Genomic DNA, 24,227 nt, shown 5'->3' on the forward strand with positions numbered 1-24,227 from the left:
CCCTGTGCATTGCCAAAGTAGCAGGAGCAGAACTATATGTAAATGACTGTCAGAATTCACAGTTGTAAATTCTATGTAATGCAGGTGCCAGACCTTGACTGTGGTTTCCCAAGGTACTGCAGAGAACAGATTGAGGGTGCAGCCTGTTTAAAGAAGCATGAAGAAAAAGTCAGGACTTGGAGATGTGGCATAAACTACAGCAGATACACTGAGATGTGACAAAGCACAACTGCTAGGCAAGCACTTCAAATTGCTTCATGGGGTTTATCTAGAGTGGACTGACTAAATTTGATTCAAGAGACCTCAAGACAGTCTGTATTTTCCTTCCCATGTCAAATGGCAATCTCTCAGTAAGCAGACACAGAAAAATGTTACAAGTCTGTCTAGGAAATACCTATTTTCTCTAAAGTTTGCGATTTTTTTTTTTTTCCTGACAAGGTGGTTTTGTTATAAGAGAAGATTGTGAAAATATCCTTCTTTCTGTGATGGCAATGTAATATTAGCAGCATGAATAGCACACAGATCCTGCTAAGCAGTAAGGCCGAAGGCTTGGAGTACTGCTGAGCAGCCATTGTGGGGGGAGTGGGGGAAAAGTGAGAACCTGTTTGTGCTCTCCCTTTGTCCCAGAGTATACTGGAACAGGCAAAATTCTGTTGGCAGCAACAGCTTGGGAAATGGTTCTCAAGTCTGTAATTGCTTGTACATGCAGCTGATACCAGGGTCTTAAAAATCAAATTCACACAATTAGGGAAGAGAAACAATCAAGGCAATTAGTTCCTGCTTACTGTTCCTCAGGCAGCAAAAGAAACTGTCTGTACTGAGCTATGCTCCAGTGGGTTGTCACAGTCTTAGTTGAAGTATATTATTCCAAACACATTATTTTTAGACCCTTCAAGTCTATAAAGGCCTATGGATGTTGTCTCAGAGCCAAGTCTGACTGCACTTCTAAAAGTGGTATCCACAAAGAGCTATTCAGGGTAGCACAGTGGGTGACATGCAGATCTGATGCAGCTCTAGTCTATTTTGGGCCAGCTGTGCTTTTCTGTGCTGCAGAGCTGCTAGCTCATGAAAGGTGCTTGTTTATTGCTGGACCTAAGGCAGTCCATGGCTGTCCAGAGGACTGTGAATTTACTTCAGGAATTATCCTTGGCATGCCATAAACAGGCAAAAGGTTAGAGATCATGTACACATAGTTATGTTTCAAAAGTTGCACAGATTTCTCTTCCAATATACAGCAGCAGGATTGCATCACTGTGCCATGGGTGATAAAATTATGTCACTGCTGCTCCAAATAGTCTTTTGCTGTCTGTTTCCTATACAAATTCAATAATGGGATTACCACCGCTAGCATTACACTTTCCACTACTTCTACTGTCTGTATAATTAGTCCCCGTGAAATAATTTACTCTTCTAGAAATATGATGGAACATAATACTAAAGAGGACATCTTCTCCAGGAAAATGGCAGCCACCAGTGAAGAGGAAGGTGCAGATACCTGTTAATTTCTGTCATCACAAGGAAGGTTGTAGAAGCAGGAGCAAAGGATTATCTGTAATAAAGTTACATCTTTCCAGCTCTCAAAAAACAACAAAGCAATCCAGACAGAACATTATTTAATGTAGAGGCTTTGATGAGATCTTGTTATGGTGGATGCATACTTGCCCAACAGATCTGCTGGCTGCCTCTGGAGCATCAAGGGAGGAGGTACAAAAAAGACATCCAAAAGAGCATAAGGACCAAAAAAGAACTTGGCAACAGTAAATTTGAAACAATTTATCCATATATAAATATAACCCCAAACTGTTGTTTTCACATGTTTTAAAAGCAAAGGATCCAAAACCATATCCCATGGTTCTGATACAAAGTTTTTTAGAGGCCAGACACAGCTGGAAAGTGAAGTAGCATTAATATCCTTTGTGCAGAGATGACAGATGATATTGCAAGCTCTACAAAACCTATCATCCTCTTTCCTGTCAATATCTCAATTCTTGAATCAGAGAGTTCTACAAACAAAATAGTAGTAATTTTGTGGTGGTGATGGCATAGACTGGAGTGGGGTTTTCTTGTTTGTTTTGGTTTTTGTTTGTTGGTTTGGTATTTTTGCTTTGGTTTGCTTGTGTGTTTGTTTGTTCACATCTGGTGGTGATAACCCCAGCAGATGTAAGCTTTGGCACTTCACCCAGAAACAAAAGGCAAAGGAAGCTCCCAAAAGGCCTCAAACAATCTCCCTTATACATACACTCAGCTTTGGAAAGACTGGTTTCCTAAATGTTATGTTGTCTTTATGTCTAGGGAGATTGTGACCACAGATGTATCATGCAGTCCCTATAGCTGTGTGAATCAGGGTCAGAAGAAATGCAATGAACTACCATTTTTGATCAGGAGGTCAGTGTTTATTTTTCTATGAGAAAGGGTAAATTTTTATATTTTTCTAGAACAGTCTAGAGCCTAGGGTCTCACTGCTACTTTGGTGAACAGATGGTATTAGCATAGAGTAGTGTTTGAAGATCCTGAAAAGGTTTTTTTTCATTGTACATTATTCACTTCTATGACCTTTATGCAGAAGCTGTTAGGCAGTTTAGTAAGCACTGGAGTCTTCTTGACTTTAGACTGAGGACAAAATTTGACAATTCAACAACCAGTTGTCTGAAGACTACTGTCAATCATTCTGCTGAATTTTGCAATCATTTTTTGTCTCACTGGTTTGTCAGAAGGGACACTAAGGATATGGTCTGTTAACAGTAGCAAAGTAACCATGAAGAATATAACTAAATGGTGGGTTTTGATGTAGACAATTTTGAATGGTTGCTCAAAATTTCATTTGTATTTTTATAGATCAGCTTGTTGAACTCAAATGTTTAAACAAGTACATGAGTGTTTTCTCTTTCAAGAAATTCAGTATAATTTAAAACATCTGACAGATATCTACACTACGTGTTTGCTACCATCTTGTGGCTATCTCCACACACTGTATTTTTATTTGCTAATTGTTTCTGTCTCTACAGGTAACAGTAGCGCAAAATTTATTTTTAATGTGCCTATTGTACAGTAATACTTGTGTGTTTGCACAAGGAAAAGACTGTCACAGAGGCTGTGTCTAATCTGAAACTTCAGGATTTGCTGTGGTACCCATATTTTTGGGTGCAAAAGGTGCAAATGCTGTTGATGTGATGTATTTCAGAGGTGACCTACTCTTATTCCTGCTTCTTATTCCTGTTGGAAGTATAGAAACACCACTTGTTCAATTGCAGTGGCATCCTGTACATACCATCTTTGAAGTGCTGACAAAAGGAGATTTGACACAGGTAACCAGGGAGTTAAAGCTGGCAGCAGTCTCGGCCCAAGAGTGATCAATTAGCTAGCAGCCCTGGTGGAAATACATTGCTTTGTCTTGGTGCTAAATCACTGGTAAGGCTGTCACTCAGTACTACCTTCCTGTTGTGACCCATAAGGTGACAGATCTGTTTCACACACAGACACTTGTGGCTCTCCGGCACCAGTCCCAGAAAACACAGCATTACCTTCACATAAACAAATACCACTGTATGAAGTTATGCTTTGAGCCTCTATAAATTCAACAGGTTATGTCCCCCATTCCAGGCTGCAGGGCGGTCTAAGAAATGTTTGTTAGGCTTCAGCCTTGGAAACAGCACCTGGGCTCAGCTCTTCCTGAGCTTACCAGAAACATGGTCTGCTCCAGGAACTGTTGTCTAAGAAGCTCCTTTTTTCCTTATGAATAATCTTGGAATGTATTTTTCTTGCCTCAATGGCACAACATTCCTGTTCTCATACATTCAAAGAAAGAGCCGATCCAAACTGTGGCCAGGATGAAAGGTTATGACTAAAGCCTACTGTCTTAAGACTATAAACAGCAGTCAAAACGAAACCCTTTGAGCTCTCCTGGACCTCACTGGGCTGTGACCAGCAGTCTCCCTCTGAGAGGGACGTCTTTCTGAGACAGCAAATCTCAAGTTTGCTATACTTGGAGGATCGCCGAACAGCAACAGTGGGGTCTGATGCCCCCACTCCTCGAGGCCTGCTCCTTCACCTGTTAGGAAATGCAAAAGCATGTCAAGTGAGTTTTTCACTGATCTCCAAGGGGAATTTTTCACAGGTACCTTGCTTGCACTGACTCTTTCTGCCTATGTTGCATGCATGTGCACATATGCATCATCTAGCATCATATATATGCATAATATATATAATATATACCATATATTATCTATATATGCTATATATCTATTATCTATATTATATATATTTTTTTATATATATCACATATATACATCATATAGCACATCTGAGAGAAATGATGGTTTCTTAGATGTTTAAGTACCTTGTAAGTTAGGCCTGTAAGTAAGCTTGTGACTTAAGACTTAACCTTACTTAAATGCTGCTAAGTGTTGTTCTTTTGCTAAGTTGCTAAGTATAACTTTGAAGCTATAAATTAGGTTAAATGCTGCTAAGACCTATTCCTCTGTTAAATTCTTAAGGTTACATTATGAATTAAGTTTAAGGTATTATTTAAGTCAGGTATAATTGAAGTGTTGTTCCTTTGTTAAATTATTAAGTTTAAGATATAAGTTAAGTTAAATTACTTTTAAGTTTGAATGCTGTTAAGGTTTTTGGCTGTGTACCTTTTTATCCTTGCCCTCACTGTCCTTTATCACACAGATCTAAACACACCCACACACCCACCCCCACACACACCTACACACCCACCCCCCTGCCCACATATACACCCTTGGACAGTTCTCCATTCATTTCTCTTTTGATTTTGGATTTTGTATGGTTTTGCTGTTGCTTGTTTTTCCTTGCTGTGCCTTAACTATCCTGTAAGTAGTAGAGTGAATCTTGCCAATGAACTTTGTCATGATGTCACTTAATATTAAATCTGGCTTTTGATGATACCCTCGCCAATGATTTTTTAAGTGATCTCAAACATTTGTTTGTAACAACACCAGTGCCCTGTACCAAGGTGCACCACTGGAGCTAGAATACTGTGGCTCTCAGGTAATTTCACATACAGTCTATCATTACACCACCATATCCTCTTATATAATGTGAACTCTGGCACTAAGAAGTTAAAAAATAATCTTTATATGCTTTAACTTCCTATAAGCTAAGTGAGGCGAGTTAGGCAAAATTGCATTCAGTTACCATGTCAGTTAACACTACCCTTTGCTGCAGAATTGCAGTTTTGTATCACTGACAGTTTTTCTAGAAAATACCACTGTTTCCTGGGTAGACATTCAAGACCCAGAGAGAATTTTTTCATCCTTTTGAACCCCATTTTATGTATTGGACTAGCCGTGTGCTATCCCTAATAATTTAAGCCTCTCAGTGCCGTCATTAGGTAAAAACAACATTATTGTTCTGACTCACTGAAGAAAAGAGAAGACTGATTTGCTCTGTAATTGCACAGCAGAGGTCAGGCTATATCCTTCACCTTATGAATTCCAGTCAAATAGTCCTAAGTTTTAAGAATATCAGCCCATGTTCTAGGAAAACCAGGTTTAGCCTATAACCTGTGCATGGGACTGTACACATAAACACAAGGTTGCAGCAAATGCTTGCAAATCTGGCATCCTTAATTGCATACGCAACTGATATCACAGAAGGCTGTCCACCAATATAACAACTAGAGAAAATAATGTGCTCCATTCCTCTTACTGGCTTACCCATATGGAAGGCAAAAGAGCTTGAAGATAAGGGTCTCACTCTTTCATTTATCATTTTTGAAGAGAAAAGAATGACTTAATTCTGAATCCATAGGCATTCAAGGTGAACCACCAAGAGTGAATACAGCCATTTCCTGCAGGCAATACTTTTCCGAAGAAAATGGCATCAACCAATACAGAAGTTTAACATCAATCAGCAAACATCGTAAAGCAACATTTAGAGGCATCTTATGAATGAAAAGCCTATTTCCCAGAATAGGACAAGTAAGAATACCAAAGATACAGGGAAGCAAAAGAAGAAAAAGAAGCCAATCAGCGAAGCTGACAGGTCATCTGGTAAAGATCCAGCTCTCCAAGTCAACATGTTCTTTCCTAAGGTGGTGTTTTATTGCTCTTACAGTAGACGTTGATTTTGTCCTAGCAAGACCAGCCTGCCTAACTGTAACTCCTACAGCTGGTCTGGATTTTTCATGAAGCTCTTTGTTCGCACATCAGAGCACATTGGGCATTTTCTCTGAATGAGGCAGTGTGATTAAGCAAGAGAACTGACACTTTGAGGCAGACCTGAAGACCTGAAGAAGACATTCTGCAGACCTGAAGAAGCCAGAAAAATGTTGCCATTTGCACAAGTTAAGCCCAGGGGCACCACTGAGAATTGCTCAGAAAAAGCACACAGAATCTGTGACAGGAAAAGAAAACCCCTTATCATTGTCTGGGCTTCAGTAACATATGACTAGAGTAAGATTCCATTTGACAGCTTTTTATTCAGTGTTTCAACCTCCACTCATTTTACTTCAAGATTTTTTTTGAGATATATTTTCAAGGCCAAATGACATCACTAAGGTGCACATCCTGAAAAATGTAGGCCATAATTTGACATCCAGTAGGTGGGTGGCCTATAAGGTTTTTTTTTAATGATAGGTCAGACTCTGAATGTGCACAGAAGTCACCACACACTTACTAAAAATAGGTATGCACACACGTTGTGCTGAAGAAGAAAAATCCCATATATTACTTTTTGTCTGCTATTGAAAAAGTTGTTGCAGACGTGATCTTTCAGATCCTGTAATATGCTCAGTACCTCTGAAGAATGTAACATGGATTTCATGGATTTCCTTTGAAAGTAGAAGACAGGAGGCAGAAGATATCATCCATCTTTCAGCTGTTGTCTTCAGCATCTCAGCCCTCTTTTTTTTGGCGTTTAGCTCTGACTTAGTGAAATTTGAAAAAATCCAAAACACTGAAAAATCTCCACTGTCATTCTTTCATGATAATTCAAAGGCAGGATCCTCAAACTCTACAATGTATGACATTGCATGGATAAAGCAGGTCAACAGTAGACAAAGATGTATGGCAATTTAAGTTAATGGTATGTAGAAAAAAGCAAATATGTTAAACATTGAACTTCATTTTGCACTGTGGGAAGTTAGACTCCTGTTTCTTGGGCTCTTTAGAAGTAACAGTATAGTAAAGCACTTGACCATACTCTCACTGGCACATGACTAATGTCTTTCCTGAATAATTTGAATTTTTGTTCCTCTGGTATCTGAAAATGATTTTCTGAAATTAATTTTTACATGGGTGTCCGGAGGGTAATCTCACAACTGAAGAAGGCAGAAGCAGAGGCATAGTGCAGATCAATGTCTGGCTTCATGGTTGGTGCTATCAAGAAGGCTTTGGCTTTTTCAGCAATGGATTGAACTTCAATGACTGTAGCCTGCTAGGGAGAGGTGAGATCCACTTATCTAAAAAGGGAGAGAAAATCTTTGGCAGCAGACTGGTCAGTTTGGTGAGATGAGCCTTGCCCTGAATGGCTTGTGGGGTTCAAACTGGCAATGCTTATGCCTTTGCTTCTTCCTGGAGAGCAGGCCATGCCAACCAGTGCTAACTTGGCCTCCTCTCAAATGGGAATCACAGGGCTATCCACATCAAGGATGTGCATTGTTATGGGGAATCCTGTTACACCTCTTCTAGTGAAGCTGGATGCTAGATTACCTCCCTGATGTGCCTGTACACAAATGCAGAGAGCATGGGGAATAAGCAAGAACTAGAAATCACTGGAAATGTGTGGCAGCAGCTCTCTGGCCACAGAGAGCAACACACAACTTTCCCAGGCATTGTCCTGGGAAAGGCTGTGAGAAGATCAGAGAAATGAATTACAAACAATTCTTATCTTCACTTGTTGCACCTGTTGTTGCAAACATGTGAATGTGTTATGGAGATTTCTTTACCAAAGTGTGGTTTCTTAATTGGCCTATGGTGATGGTGTTTAGATTGAAGGATCAATAGGGTCCACTTAATTGTATTGTGACTGTCTGTAAGGGTGAGGGTTTCTTAATAAGTGTAGTATAATAAAATGATTGATCAGCCTTCTGAGAATCATGGAGTCAATGCTAATAATTACCTGGCTGGGGGCCTGAGGCAATGGGCATGTGCCAATGTAGAGCCATTATATCATTGCATTTACAGAGATACCGTGGGACAGCTCATGTGACTAGAATGTTGCTTAGATGCCTGTGTACTTTTTAGAAAGGAGAGGTCAGCGAGATGAGGTGGTGGAGTCATTCTTTGTGTGAGAGAGAAACTGGAATGTATTGAGGTTGACTCAGGGACATATAAACTATTTGAGAGCTTAAGGATAAAATTTAAGGACAGGCTAAAATGGATGACACAAGTATTATCAGCAGCAAAATGAAGACTGGGAAAATTTGGGGCCACTGCTGAATCAGATGGGTGTCCTGGTGATGGAAGACACAGAGAAGGCAGAATTATTGAATGCCTTTGTCTCAGTCTTTACTGGTGAGGCCAACCCTGAGGAGTCAGAGGCAAGAGAAGAAGGCTGGAGGAAGGAAGACTTTGCCCCGGTCACAGAGAGTTGGGTTAGAGATCAGCCAGAGACTTAACACACATAAATCCATGCTCTGATGGGATGCACCCATGGGAGCCCAGGGAGCTGGCAGATGTTGATAAGCCAGCCTCCATTATCTGTGCAAAAGCATGGAGAACAGCAGAGGTGCCCAATGACTGGAGCAAAGTCAACATTACTGCCTTCTCCAAAAAGGACAAGGAGGAGGACCTGGGAAGGTGCGTCCTGTCAGCCCCACCTCCATGCCTGAAAAGGGAACGGAACAGCCCATTCTGGAGGTCATGCCCAGGCATGTAGAGGACAATAAGGTCACTGGGAGTGGTCACCATATCTTAAAGGCAGATGTCAAGAGGATAGTGCCAGACTCTTTTCAGTGGTGCCCAGAGACAGGAGAAGTAATGGCCATAAACTAAAACACAAGAAGTTCCACCTTAACATGAGGAAAAACTTCTTTTACATTGAGTGTGGTAGAGCATCGGAACAGGCTGCCCAGGGATCTCATGGATTCTCCCTCTCTGGAGACACACAAAACCCACTTGAATGAGTTCTTTTGTAACTTGCTCTAGGTGATCCTGTCTTGTGCAGAGTTTGGGTTGAACTGGATGATATCCAGAGCTCTCATGATTCCGTGGTTCTGTGAACTGTTCTGACTATTATATTCTACCAGAAAGATGTCAGTAGTTTTGAGGGAAAATAAGAAGTACTGGATTTTCTAGTTAGATATGCTATTCAGTGAAGGAGTAACAAGAATTTAATTTGTTTAGCTTACCATTTTGAAAAAAAAAAAAAAAAGGCAGCATGTTATTAAATAAAATATAGTTCAAGGTAATCTATTTTTTCCACAAACTTTTGAGAGTTGCCCCTTCTCTTTCAGATATAAATTACTCAGGAGATACACCTCCATAAGACTTCTGCAAATTATTTTACTTTTAGAGTTTTCAGGCAGTAGTACATTGCTTCTAGTACTGGTTCCAAGAGATCGTGCTAAGATCCTCAATTTTTCTGCAGGGTAACATATGTAGATGTGCCCTTGTGTTTTTGTTAGTTCTTTGTTAAAATGCACAGCTATTTATTTTTTAAGATAATGATACCTTTTTTATTAATATTGCTGATCCCACTTGGAAATCAATTAATTCCCTAACTAGTGGCATGTGATCCATTGCGTACTTGAAAGAAAATTTTCCAGTTCTGGTCTAGACAAAGCTATTGTATGAGTTGTTTTAAAAAATAAATATATAATAACAAATATTCGTTCTGTCCCATGAAAAGGTTAAAGTACAGGTGTTACACTGATCAATTTTTAAACAGTCTCCAAAGATGGGAAGAAAATCTCTTCTTTGGCATTATGTTTTGACATGTGGAAGGTTGCTTTTGTTAAGTTTGTGGTCTTTGTTCACGTAGAAATTTACATATATATGTAAAGAAATTATTTTGCTTTTTTTAGCACCTACAATTGCTGCTTCACTAGATTTTCTATGCTGCTTTGATTCTGTTTTTTAAATTTCCACTTGCAAAAGCTAAAATGCAGAAACAACACGCAGTTGGATTGAAAAAGTTGGGGCTGTTCAGCCTGCAGGAAAAAAGAAAAAATTATATGGATGTCATAGCAGCCTTCCAGTATCCGAAGGAGGCCTACAGGGAAGCTGGAGAGGGTCTCCTCATTAGAAACTACATTGATGTGACAAAGAGGAATGGTTTCAAACTGAAAGAGGGGAAAATCAGAAAGGAAATCTTTACAAATCATAAAATTCTGAAAGAAATTATTTACTGTGGAGAGTGGTGAGGCACTGGAACAGGTTGCCCAAAGAAGTTGTGGATGCCCCACCCCTGCCAGTGTTCAAGGCTGTTTTGGAACATGGCTTCGCGCAACCTCGCCTAGCAGAAGATGTTCTAGGCCCACGGTCTAGAACTAGATCGTCTTTAAGGCTCCTAAACAATTCTATGATTCCATCTAGATGGTGGAAACTCCAGCTGAGTTAATGACAACCATGGAATAAACAGGTTGAATAACTTTTCTTTTTTTTAAATGAAGAAAATACCGGCATCATCCATTTGGCTGTCAAAAACAGGTATTGAAACAGCCTTCCTGAGTTTTCTGTCGCTCCGTCTCTGATTTCGGACACTCAGCTTCGCCTACGTGCCGCTTTCCAGAAACCGAAGCGCCTGTGGTCAAGACAGGAAATCTGCAACTCAGCAGAAATTCTGGTGAAGGAATGACTCTGCCGGCGCGGCTCGGGGGGAGGGTCAAGGTGGCACACGGCGGCGCACACAGTACTCCGCTCAGCCCAGGGCGTTTCTCGGCCAGAGACGCCAGCGGGCCGGCGAGGGGCTGGGAGGCGCGGGGCGGGATCTTCCCTGCGCCCCCGCCCTGCCCGCCTCCTGCCGCCGCTCTTCTTTGCCGCGGGCTACGGGGGCAACGAGAGGCGACTCGCCGGCCCTCGCTCTTCCTCTCGGCGGGGCTGCAGCCGGCGGCACGGTGAGGTGAGGCCGCCGGGCGGGGCGCGAGGGTGGCCGGGCCGCGGCTCTGCCGGCTGTGCTCCTCCGGGCTCGGCTCAGCCAGCGGCGGCGGGGGACGAGCGGCGGCCCCGGCGCGGGGCGTGCGCGGCGGGCGGTAGCCGTCCGTGAGGGCGTGAGGGGCGGCCCCGCGCGGGCTCCGTGCCGCGGGCACTTGCCGCTCGCCGCCGGGAGTGCTCGCGGAGGTACCGGGCCGGCGTGCCAGGGCTTCACTGGCGTGCTTGCCGGACACTGATAGCTTTTCCTTGTTTCTTCAGGCAGCCTTCCCTCTTAATGGTCTTGAGCCGGAAACATCTTTGAATATTCGCAGCGGAGGTAGAAATAATAATGTTAGAAATTACTGAAGGTGTGGGATACCTCCTCCCGACTACCTTTGCCGGGAAGGGTCGGACTAGGTGGCCTCCCCTTTTTTGTTGCAGCCGGGCTGGTGACCTGAGAGTGTTGACCATCCTCCTCTTCCTTCCGAGCTAGCCCTGCGGCAGTCTGATCCCCGCTTTGCTTCCCCGCGGGCAGAGCTGCGGAGGCCTTACCGCTGCTCCGGGGACTGATGGCTTTTCAAAAGTTCTTTACTCCAGAGGCCTTTCCGGCTCTGCTTGGGAAAGTGTTACCCCTGCCTCTTCAGAAATTTTGGTTCGGGTGTTGAGTGGGCGCTGTGTTTATCGCCTACACGCAGGAAGTTTGATTTGTTTTACTTCAATGGATTCCCTTGTCACCATGAAGATAGAAGGACTTGATCAGGTTTTTAGAAAATCTTGCTCTTGAATTGACTTTTTTTGAATGGCCTTTCATCTTACATCTTAACAGCACGTTGCTTTTAAAGAACTATTTATATAGTTGAAGGGTTTTTTTCACTCCTAGTGGGGGGATCTGCATGTTTTGCAGTCAAACTATATGTGTAGTTTTGTAGTGGTGGGGAAATGGTAGCAGTTTACTGAGTTTTTCATCACATTCTAAACTTACTGTAAGTCTGTTTCATAATCTTAATTTAAGATAAGTGGGTGTCCTATTAATTGTGATCTTAAGAGGCTGGTTCATGTTGTATGGGAAAAATACCAGCAACAAAATATATGCATAAGTGAGTGGTCTGACTTACTCTTATTTTAAGTTAACCATCTTCTGTCTTTGGGATAGATACCTACTTTAAATCTCTAGCTTCTGTTTTGCTACATACCTGTTTGGGAATTCTCTTTAATCAGATAAAGGGCTTTGAGGGTGTTTGATTGTTAGCTTCTTGTAAAGTAGTCATTTGAAAGACGAGAGACTTCTTGAGCTGGAGTACAATTAGTGAACAAGTGCTAACAGTGACCCACCCTGTCCTTGGACAGGTAGTGTATTTTTAGGGTTCTCATAGTTTTCAGATCTGTTACTTCTATTTTAAAATGTGTTAGGAAAGGAAGACCTGATGCCTGAATTGACTGTCAAATAAATGGTTATTCCTGAGCAGGATGAGAGTGGAGTTGCAGAATGTGTTGTGGTGAAAATGCCCTTCCCTTCCTGAACAGAATGTAGCTTGATAATTTTGGTAAATAGTGACTCTGTGACATTCATCCAAAGTATAAAAGTTTGGGTAGTGGCTATTGCTGAATGTTTCAGAAAGTTTTTTCTTTTCTTTTATCCCTGCAGTTTGTAAATCCTTGTGAAAGGCATATAGGAAGTTTGTGGTCAGCAGGCTTGAGTTCAGTGCACAAACTTTAAATCTCTGATAGAAAAATGTTTGTTTGACCTTTTTTGACTTGTAAATTTGAAAGGGAGAACCATCCTCAGTATTGCTGCAGAGGATGATAAAAAATCTGTATGCTCTGTTTTGTGACATTATACCTTGAGCCCTGTGTACAGTCTGCAACTTTGAGAGCATAAAGGTTGCTGCTGGCTATAGCTGGTTCTCACCATGGGGCTGTGAATAGTGGTACTTGTAAGTAAGATCCTGCTGTGAGTAAGAACCAACTGGATTTATCTTTCAAAGATAATCACTACTGTGTATTAACCATTTATAAAATGAAAACTGAAAAGTTTTGACTCGTTTTTTTCTGCACTACATTTCTGCCCACGCAAAAAATGGTCACCTTTATTTTTGGAAGACTAGGCACACAAATGTTTGCTCTCTGATTTGCTATTTTAAGAATTACTTATTTTTCCAATTTCATTTAATTATTTTTTAAAATAAAACTCAAGTTCTAGTACATTTTAGTCTGATTTAATTGTATCTTGGTGTACCTAACTAGCTTGTCAATGGAAGAAGTTTTGATTAACTTGTTTGGTTAATATACCGTGCTTTAATTCAAGCAGTCAGACATAGGAATTTCATGATAATATCTGAAAAAAAAAGCCCAGTGATTTCTTCCAGAAGCTCACTGTGAGGTTGGAAAAGAATCTGCAATAGGTGAGGAAAGCACCACTGTCTGAGGGACTGCTTTGATGGAGGAGGTTTCCCCATTCTGGCCCAGTTTGGTTGGGATGGGATTATGTGACCTCTGTGCTGTGCGTTAGCCCTTAGGTCCTTGTTGGGACTTTTTGATTTTTCTTTTTTTTGTCTCTTGTCTCTGGTTTTTGTAGGGGTTTTAGTAAGGCTTTGTCCTTACTCAAAGTTGCAAGTACTCAGACCTCCAAGAAGCTGTGCCTTCAATTTTCAGTGGCTGCTTCAGCTGTGGCCTGTCTTTAGATGCTGCTCTGGCTTATGCTGGTTTTGTAGCACGCGGTGGCTGAGTGGTGGAGGAGGTGGTTGGTAGGCAGGTATGCTGGCGAGGGATAAGGACACATTTTTCCTACACTTTCTGGTGTGTGTCTATTGAATTTTTCACCTTTTCTGGTTTTTTCTGCTCAGCAGGTCTTAAGGAAGTGCACAGAGCTGAACCCTATGAGCAGAGAGACTTAGTTTTCCTTCTGGGAGTCTGAAATGAACCATTTTGTTTTGTCTTTACAACTAGTGTATTGGTCTTGAGGCTTGGTTGGCAACGTTGTTGCTTATCTGTAGTGAAAGATTGCTGGATACCAGATATCCAACTTCAGCTGAGTACAGTAAAAACAAAGAATTACTTACTGTGGGAAGTAAACTATGCTGTGTGTCAATTTGCTTGAATATCTCAGTCTAAAACATCTCCTTCTCAATGAAGCACCACTAGGTTGGAAGAACAGAAGGATGAAATCTTCTGTTCAGAAGTCAGGAATTTTATGACTATGCGTATTCTTACATCTGCCATGGACATTGCTGAATTTCATCTTCAGTAAAATTACTTTCTTACCCATAAAATCAGAAACTTATTTTAAATCTGATTCAAATAACTATGCCAGACCAGATGTTTCCTGGAAAACAGCATGTGCAAACAGATTTTCATGTAAATGTGCTTATTGAGCTGATTTGCTTATCTCTCCTCCAAAATATGTGAGTATGTATATCCATGGAAGAAAGTTAAAAACACTAACATTTTTATTTTTTAAGCTAACAAGAGAGGGAATATCAATATTGCTGCTGAGGTAGAGTTTTGGCTCCGCAGTGGGAAACAGAAGAGACTTCTGTGTCTTTCATACCTTTCCTCTTCCTTTTGCTTTTCCTTCTGTTCAGTAGAAAAATATATTCCTAATTGATATAAATGATTTACAGGTAAACAATACTGCTCTTTTCTAGAAAGAGCAATGTACTGAAGTTGAACATGCTTTAGTGAAATCAGCACTTATTTGCCTGTTGGTTTTTAACAGGTGAAAACAACAGAAAAGCTGCTGATGCTGCCAGATTTGTCTGCTATCTAGGTGTATTGCAATTTTTTAGCATGGTTTTGTGCCTATGTTTTAACTTGCATGGTGAACTAATCATTCTTTCTTTGAACAATATAGTGGCTTTTCCTCTGAAAATTTTTGAGCTAAACAGCTAATCCCATATATTTATCTAGTAGATAAATTACAGTGCAAGCTGTTACTGCTGATAATGTGAACTGTTTTCTCTATTTCTGACAGCTATGAGGAAAATACCAGTTATTTTATTCAAGTCACACTTAGAATGAATCACTACATCATGCAGTGCTCTTCATAGTTTTTCCATGTGTCAAGTGTGCATACTATTACAACAAAGAACAAGATACAGATGACTTCATACTGGGTTCCAGCAGACCTTGTTTGAAATACAGTATTGTATTCTGGTATGCAAAAGTAAATAGATTCTCTTGTGCTTTGCTGAGATGGCAGTGCCAACTCCATCGAGCCCTTTGTGCTCTCATTTTGGCTACTCTGGGGATCAGGGGTTCTTGGTTTTCAGGGATCATGTGTAAGACATGGTCGCTCTGTTTCTCAGGTGCTCCTTTTAGGACGACACAGTAGGATGATAGTCTGTGCAAGATGTATGTGTTTCTGCAGTTCATAGCTTTCTACTGGAAATTTATGCCCTTCTCTGTGTGTGTTTTATTCTACTGCATGTTAATTTTTTGCATTACAAGAAAAAAACCCAAAAAAACATGGTTCCTTTCCTTGCCTTTGCTTCTTAGTGTTGACCTTACTTCATCTGTATATGGCCCTGTGGGTGTCAGCTGGAGCTGTGCTGCATGTGTCCCTTTGCACCTTAGCTGAGGTTTCCTTTAGGCAAGAAACTCAAGTATCAGGTGTTACACACACCACAAAACAATCCAAAGAAGTCTATGTTTATGAAGAGGCAACATTTTCAGGAAGCTACATTTTACTCTTATATCCTCTGTATGTTCAAATACAAATTAGGAAACTTTTCAAATGAACACATGGATTTGAAACTGTTGTGTATCTGGCAGTATTGTGCACTGTCTGCTGAGAAATGAGAAGTTATAATCTATCTTGACTGCAGAGGGGGAATTTTGCAGAGAATGCATGTGGACACTGAGGTATAGGTGAGCTGCTGAAAGACTTAAGTGCTGGTCGTACAGTAGAATTTGCATTTCTGGTGCCTGCGAAATGTTGGCATCACATTCTTCCCCTGTGTTTACCGTGTACATGCACAAGTAAATCCTTTGAGAGTTACTACCATTTATTATTTTTTAAAACATTGCCACCTGTGTATTGCAACAGTAGGGAAGAGGTTGCTTTGCTTAAAAACATGTATCTTGAGAGCATGTACAATGTATTACTAGTAAATGTACCCATTCTAGATTTAACTAGTGTTTTGAGCTGCATATATATTTGCTGCCTGCCTGGTCTTCTGTGCTTATTTTTGCTGTCTTTTGTCTGCAGGAGTGCAGAAAGAATAAAAGTTATTCTCAGTTTACAAGGGACCAATCTTCTACAAACGGCAGCCAAGATTCCCTGGAGTTTGAGGATTCATAAAGCTAGGTGCCATTAGGCTTATTAAGACCGGATTTCACCACACCATAAAATCAATGCAGCTTATTTCAAAGAGAATTGCAGCTACCCTTTGCCTCTGCCTATCTTTTAAGATAGTCTGTTTCACAGAAATAACGCAAATCTCAATAACAACCACTGGTGTCCCTGGTACTGCTGATTTGTTATTTATTTTGTGTGGGAGCAGAGAAAGCAGCTGAGGATCAAAATGGAGAACACTTAATGCAATGTAGCATGGAAATCAGTGGAGTGTCTGCTCATATTTATATTAATTGTTATTTTTAGATTCTCCTTTAAACAGTTTGGTTCAGTCTTATTTATGTATTTATTTACAAGCTTGGGAACAAGAAGTTAGAATAGTAGTGTCAGATGGAATAAGTTGAAACTGTCAAATTTTGGAAAGCAAAGTGTGAATTACTCCTCAAACAGCAAGACTAAATTAATTTTCTGTGTAAATCAGGCAAAGAAGCAATCTATTCTCTAGCCCAGTGATTTTTAAGTGGGTGTATGATAAAAGAATGGCTGATTCTGTTTATTGCAGATTTTCATTATATTGTTAGGAGTATTCAAGATGCCCTCCTCAAGAGCATATGAAGCTTTATGTACAAGCTAATAGTGTGTAATGACCTTTCTTTGTCTTTCAGGTGGAAATATCTAGACAGGTCAACACTAATACATTTACCGTCCTGGCAGGGTGTAAGCCTATCAGCTGATAGCTACTGTGTTACTCAAGGAAAGTTTTATTATATCTATAAAATAGCTGTAGTTGGGGATGCAGTATAATGTGCCCTTTTTAATTTGCAGGTTTCCATACTTGCTGTGATTCTTCAGATTTGTTCTTTTCTTGAAATGGTTGGACTAGGAAACAGCTGTCGCGGGATGAAGTCTCCACCACTCCTCGTGGCTGCGCTCGTGGCGTGCATAATTGTTTTGGGTTTCAATTACTGGGTTGCAAGTTCTCGCAGCATGGATCTACAGGTAATGTTCCTTTTGCTCTACATGTCGCTTTGTACTTCTGCAAGTAGTAAACATTGTTCACAAGAAGGATGATTCTCCTTCATGTGGCAAGTCAGGAACCTTGGCTTGTTGTAGGAACTTCCATAAAATTTACAGTCGTTGCTTATCAGTAGTGGGGGAATGGGATGAGTGCCTATTTGTACATGAGAGGAGCCCAAAACATGAACACACCTGCATGTGTGCTGCTTGTTACTTCTGCTTTCACAAAGCATTCAGCTGCCTTGTGCTGTTTCACATTAAAGATGTGACAACTGCCATCCTCTTTTGTCCCCTCCCAACCTCCCAAGCACCCTCAACTTCCTTGCCATTGTGGCAGTATGCAAAGCAGAAAAGACCTTGGCTTTTGCAAGCCCTGCTCAGCAATAGCAAAAACATCTTTATATTGTCAACCCTGTGTTCATCACAAATCCAAAACAGAGCCCCATACCAGTCACTGTGAAGAAAATTAGCTCTATCCCAGTTGAAACTAGCACACTGATATTCCTAGATTTGTCTTTGTACATGACCTATAACATTTTATGTATACTGTACAAGGAAATCTGGGTTGTTCAGAAAAAAAATCTGTATTTCTGTTTCTTAGTAATCTTTCTGAAGAAAGACATACAATCACGTGTAATAATTACCTTGTCTGATGATAACTATATTTTTCTGGTGAAAACTATATTTTTTGTTTCTTTTGAACTTAGGTTTTAATCCTTTCTGGACCATTTGTTCTGATATAGGATATGTGAGTCAAGTTTCTGATTTGTGACAATTCTCTGCAGAACAGTTCCTTTTTTTTGCCCCCTCTTTTTTTCTTTTTTTTTTTTTTTCTTTTCTTTTGTTATTGTTTTTAACAAGCTGACCTAGAAACTAAGAACTTGTTGATTAAACATGGCTCATGAGAGCTCCTTCCCAGTTTATCCAGTGAATTTGCATGCCCTATGTAACTTACCCAAATCTTAGTACTGAGTGAACTAAAGGAGTTGAAGAAGTTGAACTCCTGTTTCACCCCAGAGCAGGCACCTTTCAAACAGGGCACTTGTGTCTGGCCATGTGGTTCAGGGTATGTCTTATGACTTCTGAGTTCCTAGTCATCCCTTGCTTTCCCTTCAGTCAGTGGCCTCGGTATAGTGGCTACTAGTGGGTAGTAACTGTGTCAGTACTACTGAACTGTTGCTGCACAGCCATGAAGCAGCTGATAGTGAGAAAAATATGCCATTATGCAGATTTATCTTGGTATCAATAACCTAGAGCACAAGGTCCTCTGATATTACTGATGTACTGTACCATCTTACACATTTCTCCTAAAGTTAGCCTGAAAATTACTTCACTTTGGCATGGTCACACACTCTGAATGGAATAAGAGCATAGCTGAACATGGATGGAGCTTCTAAAGCACTCTGTAGACCCATTTGTTTTTTGGCAAGACTTTGCAGCTGTTATGACTGTAATGGAAGGAGTGTTTTTCCTTGCTATTCCAGCTAAACAACAAGTAATTTTCCTTTTTTTTCCTTCTGGCTCTTCTCCCTTTTCTTTCTTTCTGTGGCAGAGAGGCAGGGTAGGTGGGACATGATATGCTACATACTGTGGTGTAAGAAGATTTGGTACATTTTCTTGGAGTCTTGGAACATGCACAGTTTTTATAATATCTAATTTTTAGTGCACCTGGAATTACCAGATATTTTTTCATTTTTTTGATATCCCCAGCCCCCTGCATGTTTCTGTATTCCTAGTTGCAGTTTTAATCCAAAATCTTTAGAAACAACGTCCTGCAAAACTAAATTGGTACTTACAAAAAAGAAGTTTGGCGGGAAGGAAGAAAGAAAGTGAAAACATTAAGCATGATTCCTTAGCTTATGTCTCTGTCTTCATTATGTGCCGACAACCAAGATGTGATGGTTTTAAATTTTCTTCTGACTGTAGCTGTTCTTTGAGCAGTCTAGAAGAATGATGATTTTCTGTTTATGAATGAATGAATTTTTCTCATATATGTCTTTGTGTAATACCTATATGTGAATTGTTCATGTAAAAGCTGAGCAGTGTTGTCCTCGCTCTACTCTTTTCTAGCTCTTCCAAGAAATCAGATTGGTTTGAGAGCTGAGTTTTCACACTGAGTTAGTTTGGGGTCAACACTGGGAAGTGTAGAGCTGTCAGAATTGTACGGGCTAAATTAAAAAATTGTTTGACCTTTTACTTCAGAAAGATTGTAGTCTCTAATCTTTATGTTTATGGGGTATTTTTAAGCTCAAGTACTGAGCTTTTAATTTTTCTCATCTTTAACAGAAATTTTACAGTCTTTACAAAATATGCACTCCTGTTAATTTACGTGGAACTAGGGAGGTATGTGTCTGTGTGTATGACTAGTATCCCTGGCTGACACAGGACTTCCATATCTGCATTGTTAGTGCTGTAAAATTTGCTATTCCTTGAATATACTGGACAAGATTCTGGCAAGGAAGAAGCATTTCTGCTTGCTTTGACTAATCTGCTCTTCCTCAGGGTCGAGTCATGGATCTGGAAGGCAAAGTCCGCAGGGCGGCAGCGGAGAGGGGTGCTGTGGAACAAAAAAAGAATGAATTCCAAGGGGAGCTAGAGAAGCAGCGACAGCAGATTGACAAAATCCAGTCCTTGCACAGCTTTCAGATGGAGAATGCCAACAGAGTACATCAGGAAGAGAAGGTAGGGCTTTTCCTAGCCACAGTTTTCTGTGAGACTGTGGTTTACCAAGGCACACTCTGAAATGGGAAGTGGTGCTCATGTGTTGCTGCTTACAGTCGATGTTGGTGTGGCAAAACATTTTATATTGTATGATATTGAGAAAATGGACCTTGAATAGATATTTTAGCATTTGCTGTGTAATTTTGAAATACTAGAAGCTGCAAATAATAGCAGTTCTGAGTAAAACTCTTATCCTCTCTATAAATTGTTACCATACTTGGATTGTCCCTTGACTTTCTTTCCTGTGTACTAGTGTTTTAAAAATTAAGAAAAAGAGGAAGATGCACCAAGAAATATATTCCCAAATGTATTTGTAAGTATAAATGGTTGACGTCTATTTCTAAATGCATTCTAAATTTTGTAGCATCTTGGCTTTCTGCCTCCAAAACTCAATGGCACTGGGAAGATATGAGAAGGTGAGACTTTCAGAGCAGTGCTCCTGACAGTTGAACTTCAGTATGGGGATGGTGTTCCTTTGTGAAGAATGTGAACAAAGCTACTTAAATATCAGTGTGTATGATTCCTGCTGTGTAGTTTTTGCAGACTGGTTTGCTGTGTATTTTCCTTGTGTTGCTGATACCACTTTGATTGCAGTTGTTAGTCAGTAATATCGTTTTTCTCCCTATTAGCAGGAGTATTTAGTTGAGAGTATTCAATTGCTTCTCCCATAAAGTCTCTTGACTGAGGTTTATAGATCAGCTTTCCAGGACTATTACATTCAGCAGGCTGAACAGTCACATCTTGTGATGGTAATAGGTACTCTTCAGGTAGCAGGTTCACTGTAAGGGAATGGTTTGCTCCTGAAAATGTGTTGTCTGAGAAAAGTATCACCAGATTAATCGTTGAAGAGCTTGGAGGAACAAAAATTGATTAAAAATGGAAGGTAGAATGTGCACATCAATGTCATATATCATTAGTTTATTTTGAAATAATCTTTACCCAAAGTCTTCAAGAAAATAATAAACCAATTCTTTTTTGATACAAACATGTATACTTGATAATTTCTCTCTTCTCTATGTGTTCAGTCTTGGCATATACTTTAAAAAAGATGAAGTATAGTTTGTCTGTTTATTTTTTCTATGTGTGCATTTTTAAAAAAGATATCTCAGAATATTCAGACAGGATTCAAGTGAGTAATCAAAGATTGATTGTCACTTCTGCCTCCTGTTACTGGATGTTGCTACTGAATGCTGTGGTATTTTCTTGCTTTCCGCTTCAGTTGTACAGGGCGTGAAAACACATGCATGAGTGGAAAAAATAAAATTCAAAGGTAAGAAAAGGACAAATGTAATGGAGTATTATGCTTCCTTTCCATAAGCAGATATTGCCAGAGCTACTAAAAGATACTGAAAGAGCTGGCCAGAGAGTTTTCAGCACAGGCTAGCAAGAGGGGCGTTTGTTGAGAGATGGTGACAGGACCTCATCCAGGAAGTTTAGTGAATGAAGTGTTGCTTCTGCCAAGCATGATGTGCCATCTTTTTGCTTCAGATTTCTGGCATTAGTTGAGTGGTAGGTGGCAGCACACAATCCACTTTCCTTGTGGTATTTTTGAGCCCAGCAGACATACAGGAACTGTTCATAAAATGTGGCATCCATGCCAGAAGAAATAGTGATAGGTATTTTACAGAACTAGAACTGCTGTTGGACATGGGGTGGAATGTGGTGCCTGGGGAAGAGAGTCAATGTGGCTTCTGGAAAAGAAAGTCTTTCTTCTGAAGTACCTTGGAGTTTTCTCCTGAAAGAGTTGGTGATACAGGCGAGGGAGACAAGTGAACTCATTCACACCTGGAGTTGAAGCGGCTTGTAGAGATATTATGCAGCTGTGTGGTCAGACAGCGGTATTGCAAGGGTGAATGACAAGGCAAAAGTTACAAAGCAGCTTAGAAGTACACTGGGTTAATTGTTGTACTGTGGCGGGGGGGAGGGGGGAAAGGTCACCAGTGGAGTTTTGAAGTGCAGTGAAAGGCATAGAGAGGAGTGCAGAGGTCACCAAAGCTGTGCAATAGTTTCTCTGCAGTAATCTAGAGTGTGATTTACAGGCTGGACAAGGGTCAGCAGAGGAGAACCATCACAATCATCTTCAGGATTCCAAATGGTACAGAAAATGTTTGGCTGGGAGCGGGAAGTCAAGGTTGTCCTGCATTCACCGATGTGCTTCAAAGGCCATCATCAAGTTGTAGTTCAGACTGAGCAGATGGTAGTGCTCTTCATGCAATAGGCAGTGAAGCTGCAAGTGTGTGGCATCCATAACACCATCCAGCTGCAAACATGTGGCATCCATTACCTACACAATGGGTCTGTGTAGGTAATGAGCAGCTGGGTGACCTTGGACTAACACCTAACCCTCTTCCAAGATGTTTTTTCTGTCTCCAAGCGTTCCTCAGGCATGAAGCTGCTTTGAAAATACTGCGCTTTATGGCTGCCTTGGAATTCATTTGGCATTTCAGTGTTAGAGGTGGGATGCTGGGAAAGGTGGATTTTGGGGCCAATGTAGTAGAAATTCCTGCCTCTTAAGTGCTTTTCCCTCTATCACCCTAAAATACAGTTGTTCACTAATGGAATAGTCTATAAAGCTTGCTTTGAAACCCCAGGAAGTGATACCCTAGGAAGGTGGTGCATTGGACTAATTTCCTGACTTCTGCATTCTGTGACTGGAGAAGAGCATGTGTCTCACTCAGGAACCTGAAGTGGTAGGGTGAGCAGGTATGCGCCTGTGCACTTTTTTGCATTAAATTCAAATTTGCTTTTCTTGCGACACACAAATATTTTGCAGAGATGCTGTTTGTTTTCCACCTCTAGTTTAAGAGTAGGGAGAGCTGATTTGCTGGAAATCTGTGCATTTGTCAAAAGAAGACATCAGCCAAGTTGTTATGGATTCATCCACTGTAATTCAAGAATGCCTCTGATGTAGTGGCAGGAAAGAGAGGGAAAGGTTAATTCTCCTTACTAATGACCTTTATTGGAAGAAGCTGCCTAAGATCAGAGGTTATTCTACAGAGGGATATGGAAAGTAAGAAAAGACAGCTTCTGAGTGCTTGTTTGTTTGTGTGTATCTGTCCGTGTATAAATGTGTTTTATATGTTCATATCTTGTGTATATAAGACATGAAGGTATATACAGGATATAAACATAGAGCCTTGTTTTTTTTCTCCATGGATTGCAGTGTAATCTGGGATTCCTGGGAGGCAAGTAATGCATTCACCCTTTCTGATTGTGGGAAGCTTGCTCCTTGAACTGAACTTTTACTCTGTGAGGATTAGTGCCTAGTATTTACTTATTCAGGAAGAATAAATGCAAATCCAAATCCTGAGACTTAACCCATTTTACAAGCATTTTACAAACTCTATAACTAACTAGAGATCTTCAAGTCATAAATAAGATTTTGCTTAGTTCTTGCTGTTCTTAAAATGCTTTCAGTAGTTCTGTAGTAATGATTGGTCCCTCTCAAACCTCCCACTTTTTGAGGAAGAAATTACGGTTCTTTTGGCTGTAGAAGAAACTCACATATGAAGAATACTTACACAATCTGGACTTCTAATCAAGAGCAAGTCACAAGTAATATTTGAGACCCATCATAATTGCAGTTCATCTCTGCTCACTGTGTCTTATTACTCTGCTGATAAAATAGAGAATAATTACAGTACTGATTTACTTTCATATCAAGCCAAAACACCGGTAAGGTGTTTTGCCCCAGTCAAAGTCGTTGTCACTAGCAGTGCAGTAATCACTTTGAGTTAAATCTGCCTTCTTTTGTAGTAGAACTCTCTCTATGCTGCTTGAAGGATGAGGGTGTAGAATGTCAGTAGTCTGAGCCTGTTTATACTGTATGGGCTCACCATTCACTGGGACAGTGTAGTTCTGGAAAATTACTGTTGTAATTATTTTCTTAGGTCTGAGTGTATGAAACACTACTGTCACCAGTCTATTTTTTAAAAACCTGCTTGAATTTTTAAGGATTAGTGTAGATTTAGGAAATGGCTTGTGGAAGTCCGTACACAAGTAGAATGAGGAGATCAATTAGTCTTACATGAACACTTGATAACAAGAGTTCAGGAGTGCAAAATGGCTGTTTCTAATCTGTAGATTCTATATTCTTATAGGTTGTTATTCAGGACTTGTAGCTTCTGGGATGTACAGAGCCACAGAAGTCTCTTTGA

General features: G+C 40.4%; 1 protein-coding gene across 3 annotated transcripts in view; it reads left to right on the top strand.

Annotated features, from left to right (window-relative positions):
* The first annotated feature begins 10,812 nt into the window (after positions 1-10,812).
* The window catches only part of GOLM1 (golgi membrane protein 1), a 36,113-nt gene continuing 22,698 nt past the window's right edge, over positions 10,813-24,227 (top strand). Inside the window, exons 1-3 of one of the 3 annotated variants that reach the window (XM_059836790.1) lie at positions 10,813-11,028; positions 17,158-17,331; positions 19,852-20,031. In XM_059836790.1, the coding sequence (XP_059692773.1) occupies positions 17,203-17,331; positions 19,852-20,031 (309 nt within the window). In that variant the 5' untranslated portion in view covers positions 10,813-11,028; positions 17,158-17,202. The remainder of the gene's footprint in view (positions 11,029-17,157; positions 17,332-19,851; positions 20,032-24,227) is intronic. The other 2 variants (XM_059836789.1, XM_059836788.1) reach the window with 2 other exon arrangements.

The sequence above is a fragment of the Haemorhous mexicanus genome, chromosome Z (assembly GCF_027477595.1).
Source record: "Haemorhous mexicanus isolate bHaeMex1 chromosome Z, bHaeMex1.pri, whole genome shotgun sequence".
Lineage (NCBI taxonomy): Eukaryota > Metazoa > Chordata > Aves > Passeriformes > Fringillidae > Haemorhous > Haemorhous mexicanus.